Source organism: Brachyhypopomus gauderio, unplaced genomic scaffold, assembly GCF_052324685.1.
Source record: "Brachyhypopomus gauderio isolate BG-103 unplaced genomic scaffold, BGAUD_0.2 sc74, whole genome shotgun sequence".
NCBI lineage: Eukaryota > Metazoa > Chordata > Actinopteri > Gymnotiformes > Hypopomidae > Brachyhypopomus > Brachyhypopomus gauderio.
In genome coordinates, this window is record NW_027506895.1 from 999496 (window position 1) to 1020730 (window position 21235).

The following is a 21235-nucleotide window of genomic DNA, read 5'->3' on the forward strand; positions in this document are numbered from 1 at the left end:
TTCCAAATAACCTTATTGTTTATTTATTTAATAAACACATCATTCAGTGTGTCTCCATCTCAGTCTTTGTGTATTATGCACAAAACAATATTTGAGACTTCGCGGGGTGCAACATAAGAAACAACCCACACCTCTCTCACAGTTAAAAAACACTCTAAACTATGTACACAGTCGTCTTCTCTAGAAATGTATCGTAGCACACCCTCCTCATTCACATCCAGTCAATGTAAAATCGGAGCGCGCAGGCGTGTGTGTACGCGCACGTTTGCACACGCGTGTACACGGACACACCGTAATACTGAAGCATGTTGCTTTTTTTTTTTACTGTACATTCTTAGTAGAAAACACGTAGTAATATGTTCATATAAGCCACTGTACAAAAAAATCACGCCTCTCATTCCATGACATGATAGTTCAGAATCTCCCAGTGTGCTCCAAATATGGGTAACTGTGGAGATACCACATTACTGTTGCCGCCCCTCAGAGCTGTAAAAACAAACAAACAAACAAAAAAAAAAAGTCTAAACTGTATTTCATCCAAAGTCATCTGGAAGTGCATGCATATAGCTGACAGACTCCAGTCAGTTAAAAACACCGAGCATCGGACGCCCTCCGTGCTCACAGCCATTGCTAAAGCTCACAGGTCTCTCCTTAATTCCAGATGGCACGTCTCTACTAAAATGGACGCTGCATATGCAATCTGCATGAAACGTGGAAAGGAAAAGGAGAAAATCTTGGAAGATAAAGAGACCAGGAAGTGCACGGGGTGGCCGGTGTGCATGCCACACAACACGCCGACGACGGTAACGGTGCAGACACGAGCACCGTAACGACACACGTTGCACGGGAGACATGCCAGTAGCTCATATTTCACATTTCATATGATTTCTTTCGTCAGCTCTCAGTATAACATCGGGATGGACACACATATTGCTGTAAGGTTCCCCGAAATCATTACGGCAACCTGCGCTTCAGTGCCAAACCACGACATGCTACCGACACTAGATGCATGCAGGCGAAAGGCCCGAAAATAAAAAAATAACTGCAGAAGAATTTGCTGCATGTTTGATTTTCAACGACAAATTATTAAAGAATCTGTATTGTCTGGCCTTTTTACACATCAGATTAAGTGCTTGAAGTAAATTTTATTTGACTATTTTCATCTTTCTCTTTTGTTTCTTTGTCTGATGTTTTTTTTTTGGTGTTTTGTTTTGTACAGGCAATCTGTTGCTGTTCACAAAATGCACCCAGATCCCTTAACTGTACTGGTGGGATTTGATAATGCAGCCTAATCACAGAAATAACACCCACTTGAAGCTTAAACTCAGCGACTCGCTCAGAACCGTATGATACTAAATGCAAAGGTTTTCCCTTAAAACCACCATATGAAACAGACTCTTCAACAGCTCAAGTATAATCTCTGGTACACTCACATGGACTAAAGCAACAAAAATGTTGGCTGTAGTATGTCAACAGATTTGGCACATCTTTTTGAAGAAAAAAAAATTCAATTAAATATATAACAGGCAGATTTTTTTAAAAACAAACAAGCAGCACAAACAAGGTAACAACACTGAGTAAATGAAATTGCACTTTTAAAAACTGGACAAGCTAACGATGGCCAAAAGAATACATTGTAAAAACAAACAAACAAGCAAACAAACAAAAAACAACTCGGATGCCTCACCTTGTATTTTATACCATACTGTATTAAAAAAAAAATTATAATAAAAAAATAAAACTAATTTAACCCAAACTGAAATATGAAGGGATTAAGTAGGTCCCAGGAGCTGGAAGGGGGGGGCTCCCTGAGCCCGTAATGCTTTTCCCATACACACGTCTCCTTGTGTTGGGACGAACTAGCTGTCCCTGTCTCAGCTCCTCCTGTGCCGTCGTCTCCCTGCAGTAAAACACCAGTGCCGTCCTTCCCTGAGGCCCACTAGCTTGACCTAAAGCAAACGTTGGGGGGGGGGGGGGGGTGACAGTGACGATGCCATCTTCAAAAATAAACATCGAAAACCATAACGAATGAACCGGTACACGAAGAGAGGGAGAGGCGTGTCGATAGCCAGGCCTTTCAGAAGGAAGGAAAAGGTCTCGGGTTCGTCCTCTGGGTTCTTATCTGACAGCAGAGAGGGGTCCGTTGTCCCCTACGCACACGTGGTCACAGTCAGGATGTTAGCACTGCTCTGCCCGACACTCCCGCAGGAGGTGGGGGGGGAGGGGTGGCTGCCGGCAGGCCCGACCCCGGCCCCGACCCCTGCCCCGACCCCGGGCCCGACCCCGGCCCCGACCCCGGGCCCGACACCTCCGGCTTTGTCTGCCGGTTTCTTGTCCTTCTGCTTGAGGTGCACCTTGGCGTGACGCTTGCGTTCGTCGCTGCGGGCGAACTTGCGTCCACAGAACTCGCAGGAGAAGGGCTTCTCGCCAGTGTGCGTGCGGATGTGCGTGGTCAGGTGGTCGCTCCGGCTGAACGAGCGCATGCAGATCCGGCATTGGAAGGGCTTGTGGCCCGTGTGGATGCGCAGGTGACGGGTCAGCTCGTCCGAGCGAGAGAAGCGCCTGTCGCAGTTCTCCGCCGGGCAGGCGTGCGGCCGCTCGTGCACGGGGGTCTTGCTCGGCCGGTTGGGGTACTTGCGCGGGCGGATGGGTTTCAGGGCGAGCGTCTGGGGCGCCTGGTGGTGCTGGGACACGTGTTGCTGCCCGGCCAGGAAGCTGGGGTGGATCTGCTGTTTGTCCTTAAACGCCCGGATGGTCTCCAGGGGCGTGATGGGCGGCGGGTTGACCCGGATGGGGTCCATGGACTGAAAGGGCTTGTGTTCCATCACGCCGACCTCGCCCTGGTGGTGGAAGAGGTTGTAGTCGGGGATCATGGAGAAGAGGCTGCTGTCTACGGCGGGTTTGGAGGAGGCGTGGTAGTCGGAGGCGGCGTAGGGGAGGGTGGAGGACGTGGCCGGGCTGTGGTGGAACGACACCTGGTCCTGGTACATCTCGCCGCAGGTGGAGTAGGCGGGGAGGGGCGGGGCGTACACCTGCTCGATGTCCGACGACTGGCCTCCCATGCTGCCGCCCGACGACGACGTCTGCGTGGTGATGTTGCCGGGCGACGGAGACACTCCCAGGATGCCGGCGCTCACCAGGCTGATGATGTTGTTGTCGGGGCACCAGCCCGATCCGCTGATGCCTCCGGACGGAGGGGTGTCGAAGGCGAACTTGCCCAAATAGGTGACCGTCTGCCCACTTCGACTCGACTGGAAGCTGTTGGAGCCGTACTGGATCTCACCGCTGTTCTTGTCTGCTCCCATCCCCAAATCCATGATATTATCTGCAAGAACACACAAGAGTCAGTGGAGAAGGAAGCAGTCCAACAAAAGCCCCTCCGCTCTGAAATCACTATCAAAGACACAAAGAACTCTGGGAACTGTGGTGCAGAAGCACAGCGCTGGTGCAAACTACAGCCGCAAACTACAGCCGCAAACTACAGCCGCAGACCGTTCTAATCACGCTGGCTTGATTTTAACGTGGCTCCTACGTTGCTTACACAACGTAACGTATTTGCGTACCTCTGTTAACTGTGTGTTCCCGAAGAGAAACGAGAACAATCTCAGGTCAGTCCAGTGGAGGAAAACTGAGCTGAAAATAATTAGATCTATGACCGAGGAAAAAAAGTTTGTGGACTGACTCAAGACTGAAGTAAATATCCCCTCCACCCAATGTTCCTCCCTCCGTCTCTCTATCCCTCTTTTTTATCTCTCTCTCTCTCGCATTCTCTCTCAGGTTCCAAACTACAATGTGTCCTTCAGAAGAAGAGCATATCTGTTGACAGTGAGGATTCTCTGCACAGCAGAGTGTCATCTCATACACACACACACACACACACACATATACACATGCACACGCACACACATGTTTTTCACAGACTCTAGATTCTAGACATGAACTTGAACACAGGACTTGGCAATCCTGTGTATCCAGAGAGAGTGACACTAAACACGACACATGGGATCATTATTTTTAATCTTCTAAGTACATTTACTGCTTCAGAATATTTTAATACATGCATTTTTATATATGTAATCACACGAAATTCTGTGAAGTCCAATTATAAAATGTTCATATAAAAAGATTACCCACCCTCAAAAAAAAAAAAAACCCCAAGCCTTATGATGGCCCACTGGACTCGTGTTTGTGCCTGAACACATACTTACAGTAATCACAGCGTATATACCGAAATCTGATTTATGGTGGGAACAAACTAAACCAAAATTACAGCTGTTGTTCACATCTATTCTGCACAAGACACACACATGTGTGCAAAAGTCCATTGGTTCGTTGTCTTTGAGGGAACAAACTCATAGAAAAGACAAAAGCCGGGGTAGCTTTTCCATCAGATTTTAAAATGTACACAGCTAAATCTGTGCTTTCTCTCCTGTACAATTTTATTTTCATCATTTGTAATATTGGAATTTAAACAAACATTATTATTAATGTTTTAGGGTTCTTTGTCATGTCATAGCAGGGCTTGCTAGCAGAATCTGAAATATCTTGAGAGTTATAATCTCAAATAGAGGATGCGTCCAGAGAAATTCGTTATTCTGAAAGGTTCTTGCGGTAACGCAGGTAAATAAGTGCGCTAAAAATAAACGCAGGAGTGTTCATTTCATTGTATTAAACTGAGGCGCCCATGTCAGTCCATGGATAATCATAACTGCATGAAACGCACGAGGCTTGACACGTACAGAGGACAATGTTGCCTTTAATTTTAGAGGAAAAATTAGAGATATTTTCTAGTAATATCTTGCTCACATTATTTTGTGCAGGCTATATGTGTTCTCAGTCGAGTAATGTTTTCTCAAGCAAGCTCTCGCGCGTTCAGGTTCCTCGTTACCTGCCACGAAGGTTTGTTGTGGAATGACTTTTGCGATCATTTGTTTATTTATTTGCTTATTTAATTATCTTTCATGGGTTAATGAACCTATCTGGCTGCTAGTTCAAACAACACGGTGACCTTCCTCAGGTCAATATACAATTAATTTGCTATAGTTTTAACAATAAACAATAATCAGATGTATCTACCGCGGTTAAGGAAAGTACTTGTGACTTGACATGGAAACAAAATTGCCCGTACCACATCAATGACTCTTGTGAACAGCCCAAATCTCCACGCACGCGAAGGCGGATGTGATGTTATCCTGTCACATTTTCTACTATTTGAGAGACTAAATCTTTTCTGTTGTTTCTGTTTGTTGCCGCACGCATTTTACACTTGAACTGAGAAACTGTTACGAGACCAAAAATATACATGGTCAGATCCTATTTTATGCATTTAGAGCAATTATTTATATGATTATATGATTATTTGCTAATTTTTGTAATTCCTTAATTGGCAGTATTGAATAATTATAAAATATATTATAACAAATTCATAGCTTATTTATGTATTATATAAAATTTATAAAATATATAATTATAAAATACATATGGTTTTGTCACGATTCGAATATATATATATATATATATATATATATATATATATATATATATATATATATATATATATATATATATATATATATATATATATATATATTAGTTAAAAGGAAAATAAATGATTCATTATCAATATATATAGCATTTTCTAAAGAAGTTATAGGTATAGACAGGAATAGGTGTTGGGCAGGTCCTCGTGCGAGACTAAAACGAAGCGCGTGAACGGACCGCACGGTAACTCTTTACGATTGTTGGTGTAGTTTTTGTTTAAGTCCGTTTTTGTCGTAAGTGGCGCATCGCACGTGTGAAGCGTGGCACGCGAAATTTTGAAAACAGCGCGCGCCGACGAACGCCCACCTACGACTCTGGGTGAATGCGGAGGCGAGGGCAGCTCGAATACATTAGGCCTATAGCAAACACTGACTAATCGAAATGTTTACACTCAAGGAATAATATTAATCAATACAACATTAATAGATATATAGTCATTTTATTTATTAATAGTTGGAAGGGGACTTGAGAAATGTAATCAGAGAACAATACTTACATTTAAAATACTGATTTTAGAGATTTTGTTTTACTCGATGTATTTTCGGGTACTGTCAAATATGAATGACACATTTCTAACCTGAACGAAACGCTCCCGAGCCGAACGGTCCCAGAAAGCGCGACCGTAAAGGGCCGACATCACCTGTCCTCCGCGGACTCCTATCACGTGATTGAAACATTATAAAGCAGGTAGAAACTACACCTGGAGAAGACCCGGGTCAATGTTACGGTGAAGCTTTATCAAAATCTTGACGAGGGTACACGGCCTGTTCTCCTCATATAGATCAGGAGCGATGGAGCTGTATGGACGCCCACACCGACAAGCACACCTTACCGAATATGCTTCATGTGTGATGGGGCTTATATGTGAATACAGCTTACAAAGTTCCCACACACTCACTCTCAGCCATCAGGTGTATTGAAATGAGCGATGTTCTTGGACAGGTAACCTACACAGGCGCGTTTGGAAAGGCGCACATCACACTGGGAGACAACTGTTGCCTCGTCTATGGGCGCAGATTACATTATAATCCGGTGAACAACGAGCGCCTACCGCAACGCGCAGCGCGATTTTCTAGCTGTAACTATTACACATCCATCCTGAAGTTAGACGCTTACCTGCGTTCATCTGCGAGTAGTGCGAAATAGAGTCCGTGTTGGTGAAAATGTTCATAGAAGTCGGAATGTCTTCTTCAGGGTAAAGGCTGTCAGGTATCGTGTTGATTAAACTGCTCATGGTAAAGGGAAGCTTATCCACCAATTTACCTGTCATAGCAGTTAATCACTTTGTCATCAATGACAGCGCACGGGTATCCACAACGACGCGTCTGCGGTCTCCAGGCTCCCGTGCGTTTTTCTCTGATATCTAAAGGCGAAATGAAAATTAGTCAAAGGAAAAGAGAAAAATAATAAAAATCCCTCGTGATTGTATCCCAAGTTCCCGGTGGACACAATTCGGATTTGTCTTTTGCTGAAACGACGTCTCAACTCGTTTTTTTTTTTTGTATTTCTGTAATTGCTTATTTTTGCCGAAAGTCTCTGAAGCAGTGGAGCGATGTTGGTGGTGATTGCACGAATGTAGCGCGTCTCGCAGTAGCGCTCGTGCAGGGAACTCCAACGCTTTCTTGTTAAATAGGGGGACGGAACGAGTGCGTGACGTAGATGCCCATATATGGACACACAAAGCGCGCTGGCGCTCGGAGCGTCACATGGAAGCGCCTCATAGTGGAACATTAGTGTCGCGAGCAGGAAGACGGTGTGAAGAACCCGACACCATAGAGAGGAGCGGTTAAGGTTTTCGCAATAGCGGGATTGTGAAGAGTCAATTTGGTGTGTCTGCGAATGTAAAGTGAAGTGAGACTGGTTTTAAAATGGCAAGAGTAAAAACGTGCGTTGCGCGGCGATGCGCGCAGTGATGAACTGCGCCTCCGTCGGTTCATATTTTTGCACTATTTCCATTGTTACAGTATCTAACACTGAACAGATAACACATGCACAGTTACATTATGCACAGGCTACATTCGTGCGCGCACTACCGTTACAGACAGCTCCAGGCTATAGATTAAAATGCTTCAATACGACCACAGACGTTGTGAATTTATAAGAGACATCTTATAAGCAGGGATCACGGCCCCTAAAATCTTTGGGCTGTGAATCTCATCTCATGAAGGTTTGGTAAATAACTGGACCTGATATGAATGGCCAGAGTGGAGTGGACATGGCCCTGCGCTCAAATAACGCACACATGCGCTCTGGTCCATTACAGCCTGTAGTGACCAGGCCGCAAGTCTGCGGACGCATGTCAGTGACCTTCATCGTTTCATTCATATTCATTATAAGTATTTCCAAAGGCCACTTGTTACCACTTGTGTCTGCAACGACAGTCTGTTCAGAAGGCGCAATGCAAACCAGATCTGGTAGAAGAAAGACGTTTGCACTGCAGTAAACGAACGTGGGATTGGTGAGCAGGGATCCACTAACACTACGAACAGTCTCAACGGGAAAACAAGCACTTCGCATTTAATAACTGCTGTAATTGGCAAACACAGTAAAATCATTCCTAAACACTGGTGCCCAGTCCCGATCAATGAGTGTACAGCAGGCACCCGAAAGCAACAGCAGCAACAGTGGCTCACAAAGACAGCAATTGCCAGAGTTAATCGCTTGTAAATATTGCAAGCGCCCAGCAAATCCGTGGGCTTGGCTTTGGCTCGGAGCGCTAAGTTCGCCGCTGAAGTGGAAACTCCAAATAAGGCGCTTATCCGGAACCGCCTCTCGGCGTCTTTATTTGGTTAGTAAAGTTCCGGTGTAGCAAACTGGTGGAAAAGCGATCGGAACCCGCAGCCATTAAAGGAACCGCAGAGTCCAAACGTCATGGGTTGTGTTTCATTCATTTAGCATCCAGAGAGAAAAATATCTTATCGGTCACTTTATTTCAAGTACTTCGAACTAAGGTTTTGTTGTTTAGTGGTGGTTATATTTGGTTACAGGAGACTAACACACACACACACACACAACAAAACTATAAAACCATCAATGCCGACGTAGGCCTGGACCGGTGCCAAGCGTGCCTTCATACCGCGGAGCGGCAGAATTAAAGGAAAACAATTCTACAACCTACAATACTAAATGCAAAAAAACTACAAAAACCACAAGAACTGATATCTATAACATCATTTAAAACATTAATATCGTATATACATTATTAGACAAAGTAATAAACCATTTTTAATGTGATGAAATCTCATCTCCATAAAGTTTCATATGCCTAATGGAAAAATACAAAATACAAGAATACAAAAAAAAAAAACAACCTAATAATCATTATTATTATATATAACTGTGTGTAGGTTGACACACTTGACTGTACACAGCCCAATTAGGAGGGCAGAGAGTCCCATGAGACTTCTCATGTGTCCAGCTAAAATTCTCCACTCCGGAGCGAAGGCCAATCAGTGAGCAACGCTCTCTTATTACCCACACTGAGTGGAGCACCAGGCTGCCATGCAAGTGCTGTAACGGATGCTGATGCAATACGGAGAGAGAGAGAGAGCGGGAGAGAGAGGGAGAGAGAGAGAGAGAAAGAAAGAAAAGATAAAGTTACAATTTGGACTGCAAATCAGGTTGACATCTGCATGCTGGCTACAAGCCTGTCAACTGATATACCAAAAATGCACAGAAGAATAATAAGTCCCCCCCCCCCTCCAACCCCCCCAGAGGCCTGAGAGTTCTGTCATCAAGCACAGGTTCCCAATATTTCAGCAGGGCCCCCAACAAGCTCCAGTGGTACCAAACTACCAGACAACATCTACTGCATAACTGGGCTGAAATTCACACTCTTCACCATGCCATAAAATCCTGGGGGATGGGAATCTCTGTCAGTAAATTGCAGCCCACTGACATTTTACAGACAGAAGCAAGTCTGTAATCAGGGCAGCAAACCTAGCTGCTTCTAACATTTGAGCCCTTGTCCCTGGTTTGCAGTGGTGGGTGTCTACATTTTCAGTCAGAATATATTTCTCCCCTCTTCTGCGTGATTTTTTCACAGCACATGAAGCGGTACCGGTCCTGTGCCTCCGTGACCTTTGCCCTCCACTGACCCAGATGAGCCCTCACATCTGAAATTTTGCCAAACCAGCTCTGTGCCTCGGCGTCACGCTGAACTGTGGAGTGAGCGGTTTTGCCGATTGACACTAAAGTGGTTTAGTAGTATTAGCTGACAGACTTGGCCCTAATGAAGCAGAAATAGAGCGAGTGGGAGAGAAGGTTTGAATCATGCGTGTTTCAGGGGCCGCAGTAAACACAGACATGAAAACACACACGCACGCGCAGACACACACACACACACACACACGGGGGAATCCAATGGCCCGATGCCACAGCCTAGGTGGGTTGTAACATGTAGGTGAACCGTTATCGTGACGCTGCGGTGTTTGTCATCGGGGGATTCCTGCGAGTTCTCTCTCCTGGCGATCTGAACAACATCACGCCATGCGGACAGTTCACCCTCGTCGGAGATGAGGAACAGCTCATTAATACTCGTTAATGCACAGGTGAAATCTGACGTCCCCCCCCCCCCAAAAAAACAACAAAACGAGACGATCGGAATTTTGGACGTTTTCGGTTTGAGACGCGCCGTCGTCCCGCCGGCCTGTTCACGGCGGGCATGGGCTCCTTACCTCCTTTATCGGACCGCCGGGGTGGAGAGGAGTCTGAGAGTGGGTTTGTATTTGCGATAGCGTGATCTACACGAGCCCTTTACCGTGTGCCGTTACAAAACGCCTAGGCCTGCACAGTCCTGCGGGGCTCTCGGGAGGCAGACCGAGTCCCGATCGAGGAGGAAGCCCACTCACGGTACCAGTTGGGTGGCAGTTAGACCACTGTGGCAACAAACACTGAAAGTGAGAACAGAGACTGGATCATTTGAATAACACTTTTTATAGACAAAAAAAAAAAAGAGAGAGAGAAAGACACAGAGGAAGCAGTGAGTTTTTTTTTTCTTCTTCTTCCACTGACTGGTGCCATGACGTGTCGGGTTTGATGAACTCTTGTAGAACCAAGTCTGTGTGATATATGACTGTCACGCACTGCCCTCTCCGACCAGGTGTTCCCTGGACCGTCTGGACCGGCTCCTATTGGTACACTCCCTCCACTGCCTCTTCAAAGGGGCATTTCCTGCATTCTTTGCTTGTGGGTACAGTATATTTCCAACCCTGCCTTGTCTTGAAATCATTTTCAGGCTTGTCTCATGGGCTAGTGTGTCTTTCTACATCGCACGTTGGACTTAAGACACAGCCTTGTGTGGTACCACAAGATGGCTGCTAGCATTAGGTATATAACAAAAATCCAGTCTCGTCTCCCCTGTAATTATTATTATTTTCCTTCTAAATTTAGTCGCTTCTGTCCTGACTGCTCCTGTATACCTCCACAGCTACACTATCCTGTCCTGCAGGAAAAGATATGGCTTCTTTACAGTTTCTGTGGAAATCAGGCAAGTCCCGGGAGTTTCGTCGCATTCCTGTCTAAATGTCACTCTCAGGCCTACACATTTTCTCATCCATGCAGACTAGCAACACATACATGCAGAAAAAGAATCATCAATCCTCCATAAAGTGTAGAATAGTAGAGACTCTATAAACAACCCCTTGTATGTCTTTCATTAAGTGCTGCTTATATAGTGGACGCAATATACGCTGGTTGATGAAAGAACTACTCTCAAATGACCAGAAGAACCATCAGTGCAGGACCACAGGAGACATCCTACCACTTACGTCTTTAAAATGTTGCCATGACTCCCTACGTTTGTTGGAATACCTGTCCTGGTGATGGAACACCTGACAGACTTGCCTGACCCCGAATCCAAACCGTCCTCGGACTGAACTCCGTGCTCAGAGTACTGGAATTACCATCCAGGTACACTGGTGCTGTCCGGACACTTCCCAGTCTTTTACTGGGCCTTAAGAATGGAATGATTATCAATATAACCCCCCCCCCCCCCAACACACACACACACACACACACACACACACACTCCCTCATTTCCTTAAGCAACCTAACATGCAGGTCTATGGGTGAGTGAGGGCTCTGGCAGTTGCCGTTTGAACTGTTACACCATTCAGTTACATCACCACCACTCGTCTTCCCTGGCCATGTTTTGCATACAGGGATTCCATGGAAGTGCCAGGCTGGCAAGCGAGCAGCGCCGGGCTAGTTAACTACGCAGTGGAAAAATACAAAGCCATTAAGGCACATAATCAAATTAGCTGTGTTTCTTTCCAGGTCACATTCAGGCCAATTCAAATGTCCACTCCTCGGTGCTATTAGCACACTGCTTATTCCTAAATGGAAGGTCGATTTTATATATATAGCAATCTTGCAATCAATCAATCAATCAATCAATCAATCAATCAATCAATCTATCTATCTATCTATCTATCTATCTATCTATCTATCTATCTATCTATCTATCTATCTATCTATCTATCTATCTCTCTCTCTCTCTCTCTCTCTCTCTCTCTCTCTCTCTCTCCCCGGTTGAGGGTCACTCTTCATCAATATTAAAATCAAAGGTAAAGGTGAGTGTGAGCAACCCACAGGTGTGTGAGAACTGAACCAATCACCACGGACAATTTCTGCCTTCACATTACAGTGCTATAAATAAGCAGTGGTACTTCTGGCTAAACTGACCTAATGCCAGTGAGTCAGACAGCAACCTTCCCATCAGCCAGTGACATGAGTGGATCTGTGTGGTGGCATCAGAGCTACTGTGACGAGTTCATGGCTGGGACTTGTCGAAACTAAACTGACTGGTTCCTAAACCTTTAAAGTTGAACTACTGTATTCTGAATGTCCTCAACTGCTGTATATTGTAGGAACATTATTCATCAGGTAGTGCTTTGTGTGTGTTGTATTATTGTTTATGTCTCTTAGCAAAATAAGTTTGTTGATGGGCGGTTATCATAGTGCTTCAGCACCGGTAACTTGGAATGAGCAGAAGGTATAGAAATACTCAAGGTCTACATCAGGGGATCGAGGATAAAGGTCAGGGGGTCATGCTGAGGAGACAACAGTTAAGGGTCATGCTCAATGCCACAAAGGCCACATTGAGGAGATATTACGCTAACTGCCACACCTGTTTTGACCTACGTTTGTCAGACATTCTTTTTCAACTTTATGAACTAGTTCATAATTAATTTAAAAGCCACTTTTAGTCAAATTTCAATTTCGGTGCATTCTGCCCTGGAACCTGGTGTAGTGTAGTGGGTGGTGATGCATCTCCTATGGGGAACGGGTTCAGTCCACGGTGCAGGTAAGGGCACAATACTGGCAGGACGAGGCTCCTCACACTACGTTTGGTCTCCTGTGTAGCATGACTGATATGTAAACCTACAGATGCCTCTACCTCCTTCTGCCCAAGCTGAATGGAGCTGAGGAGCACAGGTAGCATGGCAGTGAGACAGCATGGCAGTGAGACAGAATGGCAGTGAGAGGTTCTTAATGCTCAATTGGCAACGGTCAAAGTGTCACGGGTAAAAGAGGTGACGGTGCGGTGCTGTCTGCTGAATACTACACACACACACACACACACAATCTTTTGTTCCAGACCCAACTTTCCACTTTCCGTCTTCAATATCCTTGTGGCATGATTTTACTGATTTGTTATTGTCTGCATTACGTTAAACAAGCATCTTTTTAAATTATGCTATACAATCGCAAATTATGATACAGCTTCAAGGTGTAAATGATCTGCTACTGATATATCCCATCACAACTATTTAAAAAGTTCTACATTTTAGTTCCATCGGTAAGCCCCGGATGTGTGTGTGACCCGGCGATGACTCTGAATTGAGACAACAGGCCTGATCATGAGATCGTTCAGGACCCTGAGAACCAAGTTGTGAAGACGTGAGTTTGTTTTTGTTGTGCAAAATGGTGGAGTAGAGTGAACTGACTACTGGAGTCTGAGAACCAAACAGAATGGGCCCGCGTAGGACAACTGATCAATGTCCGGGGTTCACAGCAAGGGCACAGTAAGGCTCACCAGAGACTGGCTTAACCAGCAGAGGAACACAAACCTTCAACGCCTGTTCCAGGCTGTACAGTGTGTGTGTGTGTATGTGTGTGTGTGTGTGTGTGTGTGTGTGTAGGAGAGACACGGAGAGAGTGGGGGAAATATACACCATGCACATCTATGTAGTAGATGTGTGCATGTGAAACTATGCACCTATGAGGGTTTGCCTATAAACATTTTTGTGTGCAGCTAGAGAAGAGAATGTGTGTGTGTGTGTGTGTGTTTGCAATGAACCATCTCCAAGTAAATCCAGCCACTAACAGACATTGATCATTGGCACATCAAAGTTGCTTTTCTAAATCCAGCTCTCTTTTTTTTCCCCCCTAAAACTTTGGGAGCGCCGATACCAAACGCTCCCCCGAGACAGAAGTTAAGAATGAAGACCGATGTGTCCCTTGTCGGCAGCCAGTAGTGGGGACGGTGTCCGTGTCCCCCGAGGAGCTGCAGGACGGGCTACAGGGAGAAGGACGCCACACGCGTCTGTCTTCAGAAGAGAGTTCACAGAAACGAGACATGCTCGGTATTGATGATTTTCATGCACTAGTTCAAATTTCGATAGTTTTATCTTGAATTGGTGAAAAACCAATCTTTGCTTACTTAACATTTTATACATCAATATGTTTTCTACAAAAACATCTGTATACCTATATATCTGGATCTGAGGAATGGCCTTTGTTTGTCGACAGTGTTGGACTGCAGGACATTTTTTGATATCCGTTCTTTCGTCAGCTCAGTAGCCGGGTGCACTGCACACGCATGTCTGAAAATACCACCACATTCAGCAACAATATGGATTTGAATGATCCGATAGTCTTGATATGTAACATCTCAGTTTCAAAGGGTCCAATATTGGCCACGGTCTCCCTGAAATAGTGCTTATGTAAATCTGCTGAATTTAAACATGAAATTATTCAGGCGTGCAGGACAGATACTACACAGTGGAAAAAAGGCTGTCACATTCACAAATATGAAGAAAAAAAACAAAACAAAACTGCTGGTAAAAAAAAAAAAAACCCGAAGTGGTGAACCCGTGTCCCTGTGACACTCGGGGAGCGTCTGTCCAAAAGTATCTGTGAGAGTATTTTAGTGGCAGTTCCACTGTGGCTTCCGGTTGTGTCGTGGTGATGGTTTCACCCCCCCCCCCCCCCCCCCACCCCCCCCTGCTTCCGCCATTGGCCCTGACGTACTTCCTCTCCCGTGCAAGTCTTTCCACGCACTCTCACTGAAGCGCGAGAACACGCTAACACCTTCTTCAGCGTCCTCGCCTCCGCTGTCCGCTCTCTTCTCCGCACGTCTGTCGGTCTCGCTCGCGGCCCCGGGGGAGCCCGAAGTCTCCGGTGCCGGCTCACACCCGGGGGCTCACACCCGGGGGCTCACACCCGGGCCCCCCCCCCCCCCCGCTGTCCTGAGGGCAGGACGGGACGCCTTGTGTCTCTTACGCTCTGGACGTGAGTGACGGTGATGGAGCGCCTGACTGCCAAGGACGCAGGAATAGAAGAGTGCAGTGGTGTGGACGTGAGGGCTGGACTACACCAGGGACGTGGAGCAGCACTCTAGAAAAGTGACCACAGTGTGTCTGGTCACTGGCCTGGTGTGTGTGTGTGTGTGTGTGTGTGTGTGTGTGTGTGTGTGTGTGTGTGTGTGTGTGTGTGTGTGTTGGAAGGTGTGGGGGAGGGGGGTTCACCACCCAGGTGGAAAACCAGTTGACACTTCTTGCCTCTTGCATCATTTATGCAAATAATGCTTAAATATATCTCTTCAGACTTGCTTAAATACATTTTGTGGTTTTTGTTGCTTCCTTGTTTTATTTTTATTTTGCCCTTCGTAGCTTCATAACACGACATCTCACGGTCGTGTTACTCACTCCGAATGGACATGGTGAAATACAGGCCTGTGAGCAAACATGCTTTAAAGACACAACATCGTGATCTAAATGTACACAAAAATGGACAATTTCTAATCTTATAATTCAGTGTTGACTCTTACCAATAGTTGTGGACGTATACATATTATAATATTGTATAAAAAGTCATATAATAGAGTTATATAATAATATTACATCCAACTTGAAATTCTTTAAACAACAATATGCAAAAATAGCAATAATATCAATAGTTAATAATTTTGGTGGAAAATGATTACAACATCGAAATGGGTTGTCAGCATGTAGGTGGTAGTGCGGTTACACAGGCAAAGTGAAGGTTTCTGGGAGAGGCGAGGAGACCCCCAGCAAGTTGGCCATCTCTAATCCTTATATTGTTGGGTACAGAACTGGAGTGAAGCCACGGGGTCACGCAGGCTGAACTTCTTCACAAACTCCTTTGGGTCCCAGTTTCCTAAAAACACAATAACAACACCCCTTAAGTTTCTTATGCCAGTGTTAAACGTTCATCCGGGAAAACACTTTAACGTATTCCTATAAAGACGTGACAGGTTAAGATAATAATTTGTGCATATGAATGGCTTGTGAAAGTGCCATATGTCTTCTGGAAAGCACATATCCATCTGTCCGGTGGTGAAGGTAGCCAGAGTGCTGCATTACACTCGTCTTCCAGGAAGAAGTTACACAGTAGCCCAGCCCTCACCACCCCCACCGCCCCCGCCCTGGCTCCGCCCCCGCCCTGGCTCCGCCCCCGCCCTGGCTTCGCCCAGCCCCTGGCTCCTCCTTTTCTTCACCTAGCGTGTTCCACCCATGCCCCACCTCTGTTGTTCATCACATCCCCAAATTTCTTGGAGAAATTGAGCTTTGTATCCCCTCTTGGTGTTGGCTTTTTGCTTTTTCGTCGAATAAAGAAATGACAGAGAGCTTTTTTGTTTGGAGCGTGTCGCCGGGCTTCTCTGGGCCATGAAACATTGCGATCATATCGTGTCTAAATAAAACACACAGGCTGTTGCCGTGCTGGAGGTGGCAACAGGAGAGGGAGGGCTTTTTGGCAGGACACGCGGGTAAATACCAGTCACAGCTCTGGCTGCTATGACAATATCAGGTTCCCATCACCCCATTCTACTTTGCTTCCCCACAAAAACATGGAGTCACATTTGGAACCAACATGTTCCACGGTTGATATTTGGAGATCTGTTTTTCTAGGTCATTTAAATATTTCCATATCCGTTCCTAGGTGGAAGGGAGTCGTATAACACTGGCCCTACAACATGAGCAAAGGGAGCAGGACTTGTGCCAAACTCATGACCCACTGTGATACTGATACAGTGCACAAGCATTCACTGAATCATCTATTATTTCATTCACTTCCATCTGATCAAAAGACCCTCTTATTTAAAGCTCCACTGAAAGCATCACAAAGATAGACGTCCCAGTCAGACAACATCTGCACTTTAAGCATAAATATGGAAGCAATGATATAAAACCAAATTTGTCCTCAGAGAGAGAAAACAGAAAACAGATAAGATGGTGTTAAGAATAAGAAGAGTGGTTTGGTAATGAAATATCCATAGCTATATCACTCTCTGACTAATTCACACACACACACACACACACACACACACACACACACACACACACACACATACATACATACATACACGTACACACACATACACACACACACGTACACACACACACACGTATACACACACACACACGTACACACACACACACGTATACACACACACACACACACACACACACACACGTACACACACACACACACACACAAAGCAATTCTGAAAACACACATCAGAAGCGGAAATGCAGCAGTGGTGAACAGGGAAACCCCGTCCAAACACATACAGCACAACACACCACATCCTGGAACAAACAAATGATGTGTGTGTGTGTGTTTGCATGCAGATAGGTGTGGAGGAATGTAAAAAGTGTGAAACATCATAGAAACCTTGTGGTGGGCTGGTGGTAACACTGTTCCTATCATAACTATTGTTGCCTTGGCCAAACACTATGAGCGGTCTGGAGAGAGACAGTAGAGGCAGGAGTGTGTTGGAGTGAAGGCCAGAGGAGGACGGGCAGGCCGCAGTCCCACTGATCCACGCGTCAGGTGTCTGTATACAAGTGTGTGTGTGCAGCTCTGTGATTAAGTGTGTGAGATAGAGTGAGGGGACCTGGAATTATGAGGTCATATGACCTTTAGGGCTCCAGAATCAGGAAACACGAGGAGATAATGTACCGCCTCTGCAGATGCTGAGCCCCACCTGACCCTACGATGGACGGACACACACACACACACACACACACACACACACACACATATATACACATACACACACACATACACACATATATATACACACACACACACACACATACACACACACATATATACACATACACACACACACACACACACACACACACACACACACACACACACACACACACACACACACACACACACACACACACATATATATACACATACATACACACACACACACACACACACACACACACACACACACACTGCCCCCTGGCCTCCATGTATCCATTCCCAAGTTGGATCTAATGATAAACTTTTCCTTCATTCTTCCATCTTAACAAATACAACTTGAAGGAAAACCACGAGTCGTAGTAATAAGGCATAGCATTAATCCACAGAATGGTTGTTAGCAAACAAAAAAAAAAAAAAAAAAAAAAAAAGCCCAGCATTGATGAACCCGCTAACACAGGAGCACCAGGCTAGCGACGTTTTCAGCATCACTGCTGAATCACAGCGGGTGTGTCACTGTCTAAACTCTAAACTCCATGCCTGAGTTTAGACACTGTGACATCAGCTAAATACACAGCTAACACTGAGGGGGTGAGAGGGTGGGGTGGCTTTCATGGTATTGACTCGCCTGACACGAACCTATTTTTACATCTTCTGTATGCCAAACGCCTTCCGTAGTGTAAGACTCTACCTGAATGCCTCGCTAAATCTGCTCCACAGACGTCTGAATAATGCACAGTAATCAAACTAAAAATACCGCTTCATTTGTTTGGATATTTACATTCATAGCCTTTAGCGCACTGACACACAATGACTCCCATAAGAGTTTTAGCCTGCTCACAATCCCCCTAGCAAGAACAGGCCCAAAATGACCCTTTTGATATGTCATATTTAGTTCCCCTGATTTTCCAAAGCCACTGGCCAAGTTCACGTATGTTTCGGAGAAGGCAACCCGAGAACCAGCCTGTGGCTGAAGTGAAAACAGGGCAGTGCGGACGACGCTGTGCGTTCAGCGATCGACGCCGGTGTTCTCTCTTCGTAGAGAGACGACTGTCGTCTGATCGGTTACAGGTCAGCAGCGCTCACTTTATCGCTGACCACAATAACGATGTCATCATGGAGGCCGTGGGGTGGGGGTGGGTCCCAGTTCACGCCGCACTATTAATAGTTCTGCTAGTTTGCGTTTGGGCTAATTTCAGCAGCGACAGACACACACACACTTTCCACTTCCCCGATCTGTCGAGTCATGGAACGGAGAGTGAGAGGAAGTGGGGAGTGATGTGTTGTTCTCTTCCTCCACTCCCCCTCTCTGCGCTTCTGAGCAATTCGGGAAGTCAGACGGCCGCCTTGATGACACGGTTACTTTCACGGTACAGCTCAGGGCTGAGAACGTAGCTGTAACCATCTGTGTATACATGAACATGGAGTTATGTGAATATATATGTAACTGATATAAATGTCCGACATCACCGTGTCCATTAGCATGTGGGGGGCGGGGCGTGTATGTCATCACACTCATGAAGTGCTGCTTTCTTTTAATGTCTTATGTGAAAATGACCTAGTTTGCACTCTTGGTAAAATAACCTTTTGGAGTTGGTGTGTGAGTGTGTGTGTGTGAGTGTGTTTGTGTGTTCATGCATGCAGGGGTTTTTCAGATGCTAATATAGACACAGAATGACTCATCAAAACATGGTGGACCACAGTGGCATACTGCTTAGCAGCCCACACGCTGCTGTGGTTCACTTCGCCGAGCGTGCTCAAAGCAATCCCACAGAAATCCTTCAGCACTCTATTACAACTGCTGAAGTGGACGCTATCGCATCCACCACGGCAGATGTAGCCGTGTTTAGATAAAGACTTGAGCTTCACTTCATCACGGAACAGCAAAACCACAACAGTTTAATTTAATTTCATATACAGCCTTACATACGGCCTCACGTACCTCTGACTCCAAAGAAATCCTCAATAGATAGATAGATAGATAGATAGATAGTCATCTTTAGTACATGTTAACATGAATTAATTAATCATTATTATAATCATTACTACTTTTATTATGTGAAGTTATAATGTAAACATTTTCAGTGCTTTGGCAATGTTGTATTTTATACGGTCATGGCTATAAAGTCTTGACTGGTCAGGATGGACAGACACATACAGACAGACAGAGACAGACAGATTCTGCCCATGTAAGCTTTAGACTCCGTTGACTTTCTTCCCCCAAAGTCCTCTTTGTCCCTTTCACCACCCACCTCAGTAAAGACGGTGACAGGCCTAGAACTTGACTTTTCTTTCTGCAGGGACCTAACATTAGCCAAAAGTTAGTGACACGTTGAGCTAGCAGCTCAGAGTGCCGGTGGAGAGGTTACACGTGAAGAACCATCCAGTCCCACGCCTGCACACAGCACCAGAGGATCTAACCCCGGGAGAACTTCCAGACCACCACACTGGCAACGAGGCAACGCGTTCAACAAGCACATACTCAAAATTACATTCAATTAAAATACCGGAAAATGTGACATAGAAATACAAACTGGAAACTGAAACTGAAATACAAACTGGGGGTTTTTTTTTTTCAAGAACCATCAGTCACATACAAAGTTTTATGGACATTTTTTTTATGAACATGCCCCCCACTCCTGGTCTATTTCTGACTGGACCTGAGGAGAAATCTTCTCCCCTTCCCGTCCATAAGACAATTTGTGACCGGGACCCCAGATGGTGCTCTGGATCGGGGCCGGGGAGAACCTGGCCCAGCAGCGTGGGGCTGGGGCCGCGTGGGTCTGGGGCCACGTGGCGCTGTGTGAGGCACTCTGGCCGGAGTGCTTTTGACGAATGACTGGAGCCTTAGGTGGGAGGGATTCTCCAAGCGGCCCATTACCACACCGCACTGCTGCTAATGGCTTCGATTATGGACCGGTCCCGGTCCCTGCTGCGGAGTTCTGGCCGTTCGAGGAAGATGGCGGCCCCGGTTCTTTACCCAACTCAGAGGAAAGACGCTGGGAACCGGAGGTGCTGAGGGGGGATCAGCCACTAGTCCAACATGAATCTATCTCGTCTGAAGCTTTGCAGGCTCATGAGAAGATAGGAACAGCTTTGCCCAACACGCCACAACCCAACACGCCACACACCACAGGCACAACATCATGCGTTTCACTCGTTTCATTCGAGTATTAATTTTTCACAGCCAAAATATCTGCCTGTGTCCTGAAGGACCGACTCATTCTGAAGTGTCTACAGACCCCAAACTACTGATACCTCAGCATTCAGCACTCATCAAGCAGGAAAGTGCTGACTGAGATGTGCGGCCCCGATTGTGGGCCACACACCTTCTTTTCAAACACTTACACTTCAAAGATCAGCATTACTCAGAAGCCCGTACCCTCATCTCCCCGTGCGTAAGTCCGTCTCTGCAATCCCCCAGTGGGACCTGACCCTAGATCAG

General features: G+C 45.8%; 2 protein-coding genes across 3 annotated transcripts in view; both read right to left on the reverse strand.

Moving 5' to 3' along the window:
• Positions 1-264: 264 nt before the first annotated feature.
• egr3 (early growth response 3) lies at positions 265-7153 on the reverse strand. 2 transcript variants are annotated; one of them, XM_076990273.1, is made up of 2 exons: positions 6805-7153; positions 265-3325 (listed from the first exon to the last, which is right to left on the reverse strand). In XM_076990273.1, exons 1-2 carry the CDS (start codon positions 6809-6811, stop codon positions 2151-2153), a joined length of 1182 nt encoding a protein of 393 aa, XP_076846388.1. In that variant the 5' UTR covers positions 6812-7153; the 3' UTR covers positions 265-2150. The 2 variants fall into 2 exon arrangements, with proteins under 2 accessions (XP_076846388.1, XP_076846387.1); XM_076990272.1 differs by having other exon boundaries at positions 6658-7151.
• An 8222-nt stretch (positions 7154-15375) lies between these two features.
• Positions 15376-21235, reverse strand: part of pebp4 (phosphatidylethanolamine binding protein 4) — a 70037-nt gene continuing 64177 nt past the window's right edge. Inside the window, exon 7 of the mRNA XM_076990308.1 lies at positions 15376-15945. Within this exon, the coding sequence (XP_076846423.1) occupies positions 15854-15945 (92 nt within the window). The 3' untranslated portion in view covers positions 15376-15853. The remainder of the gene's footprint in view (positions 15946-21235) is intronic.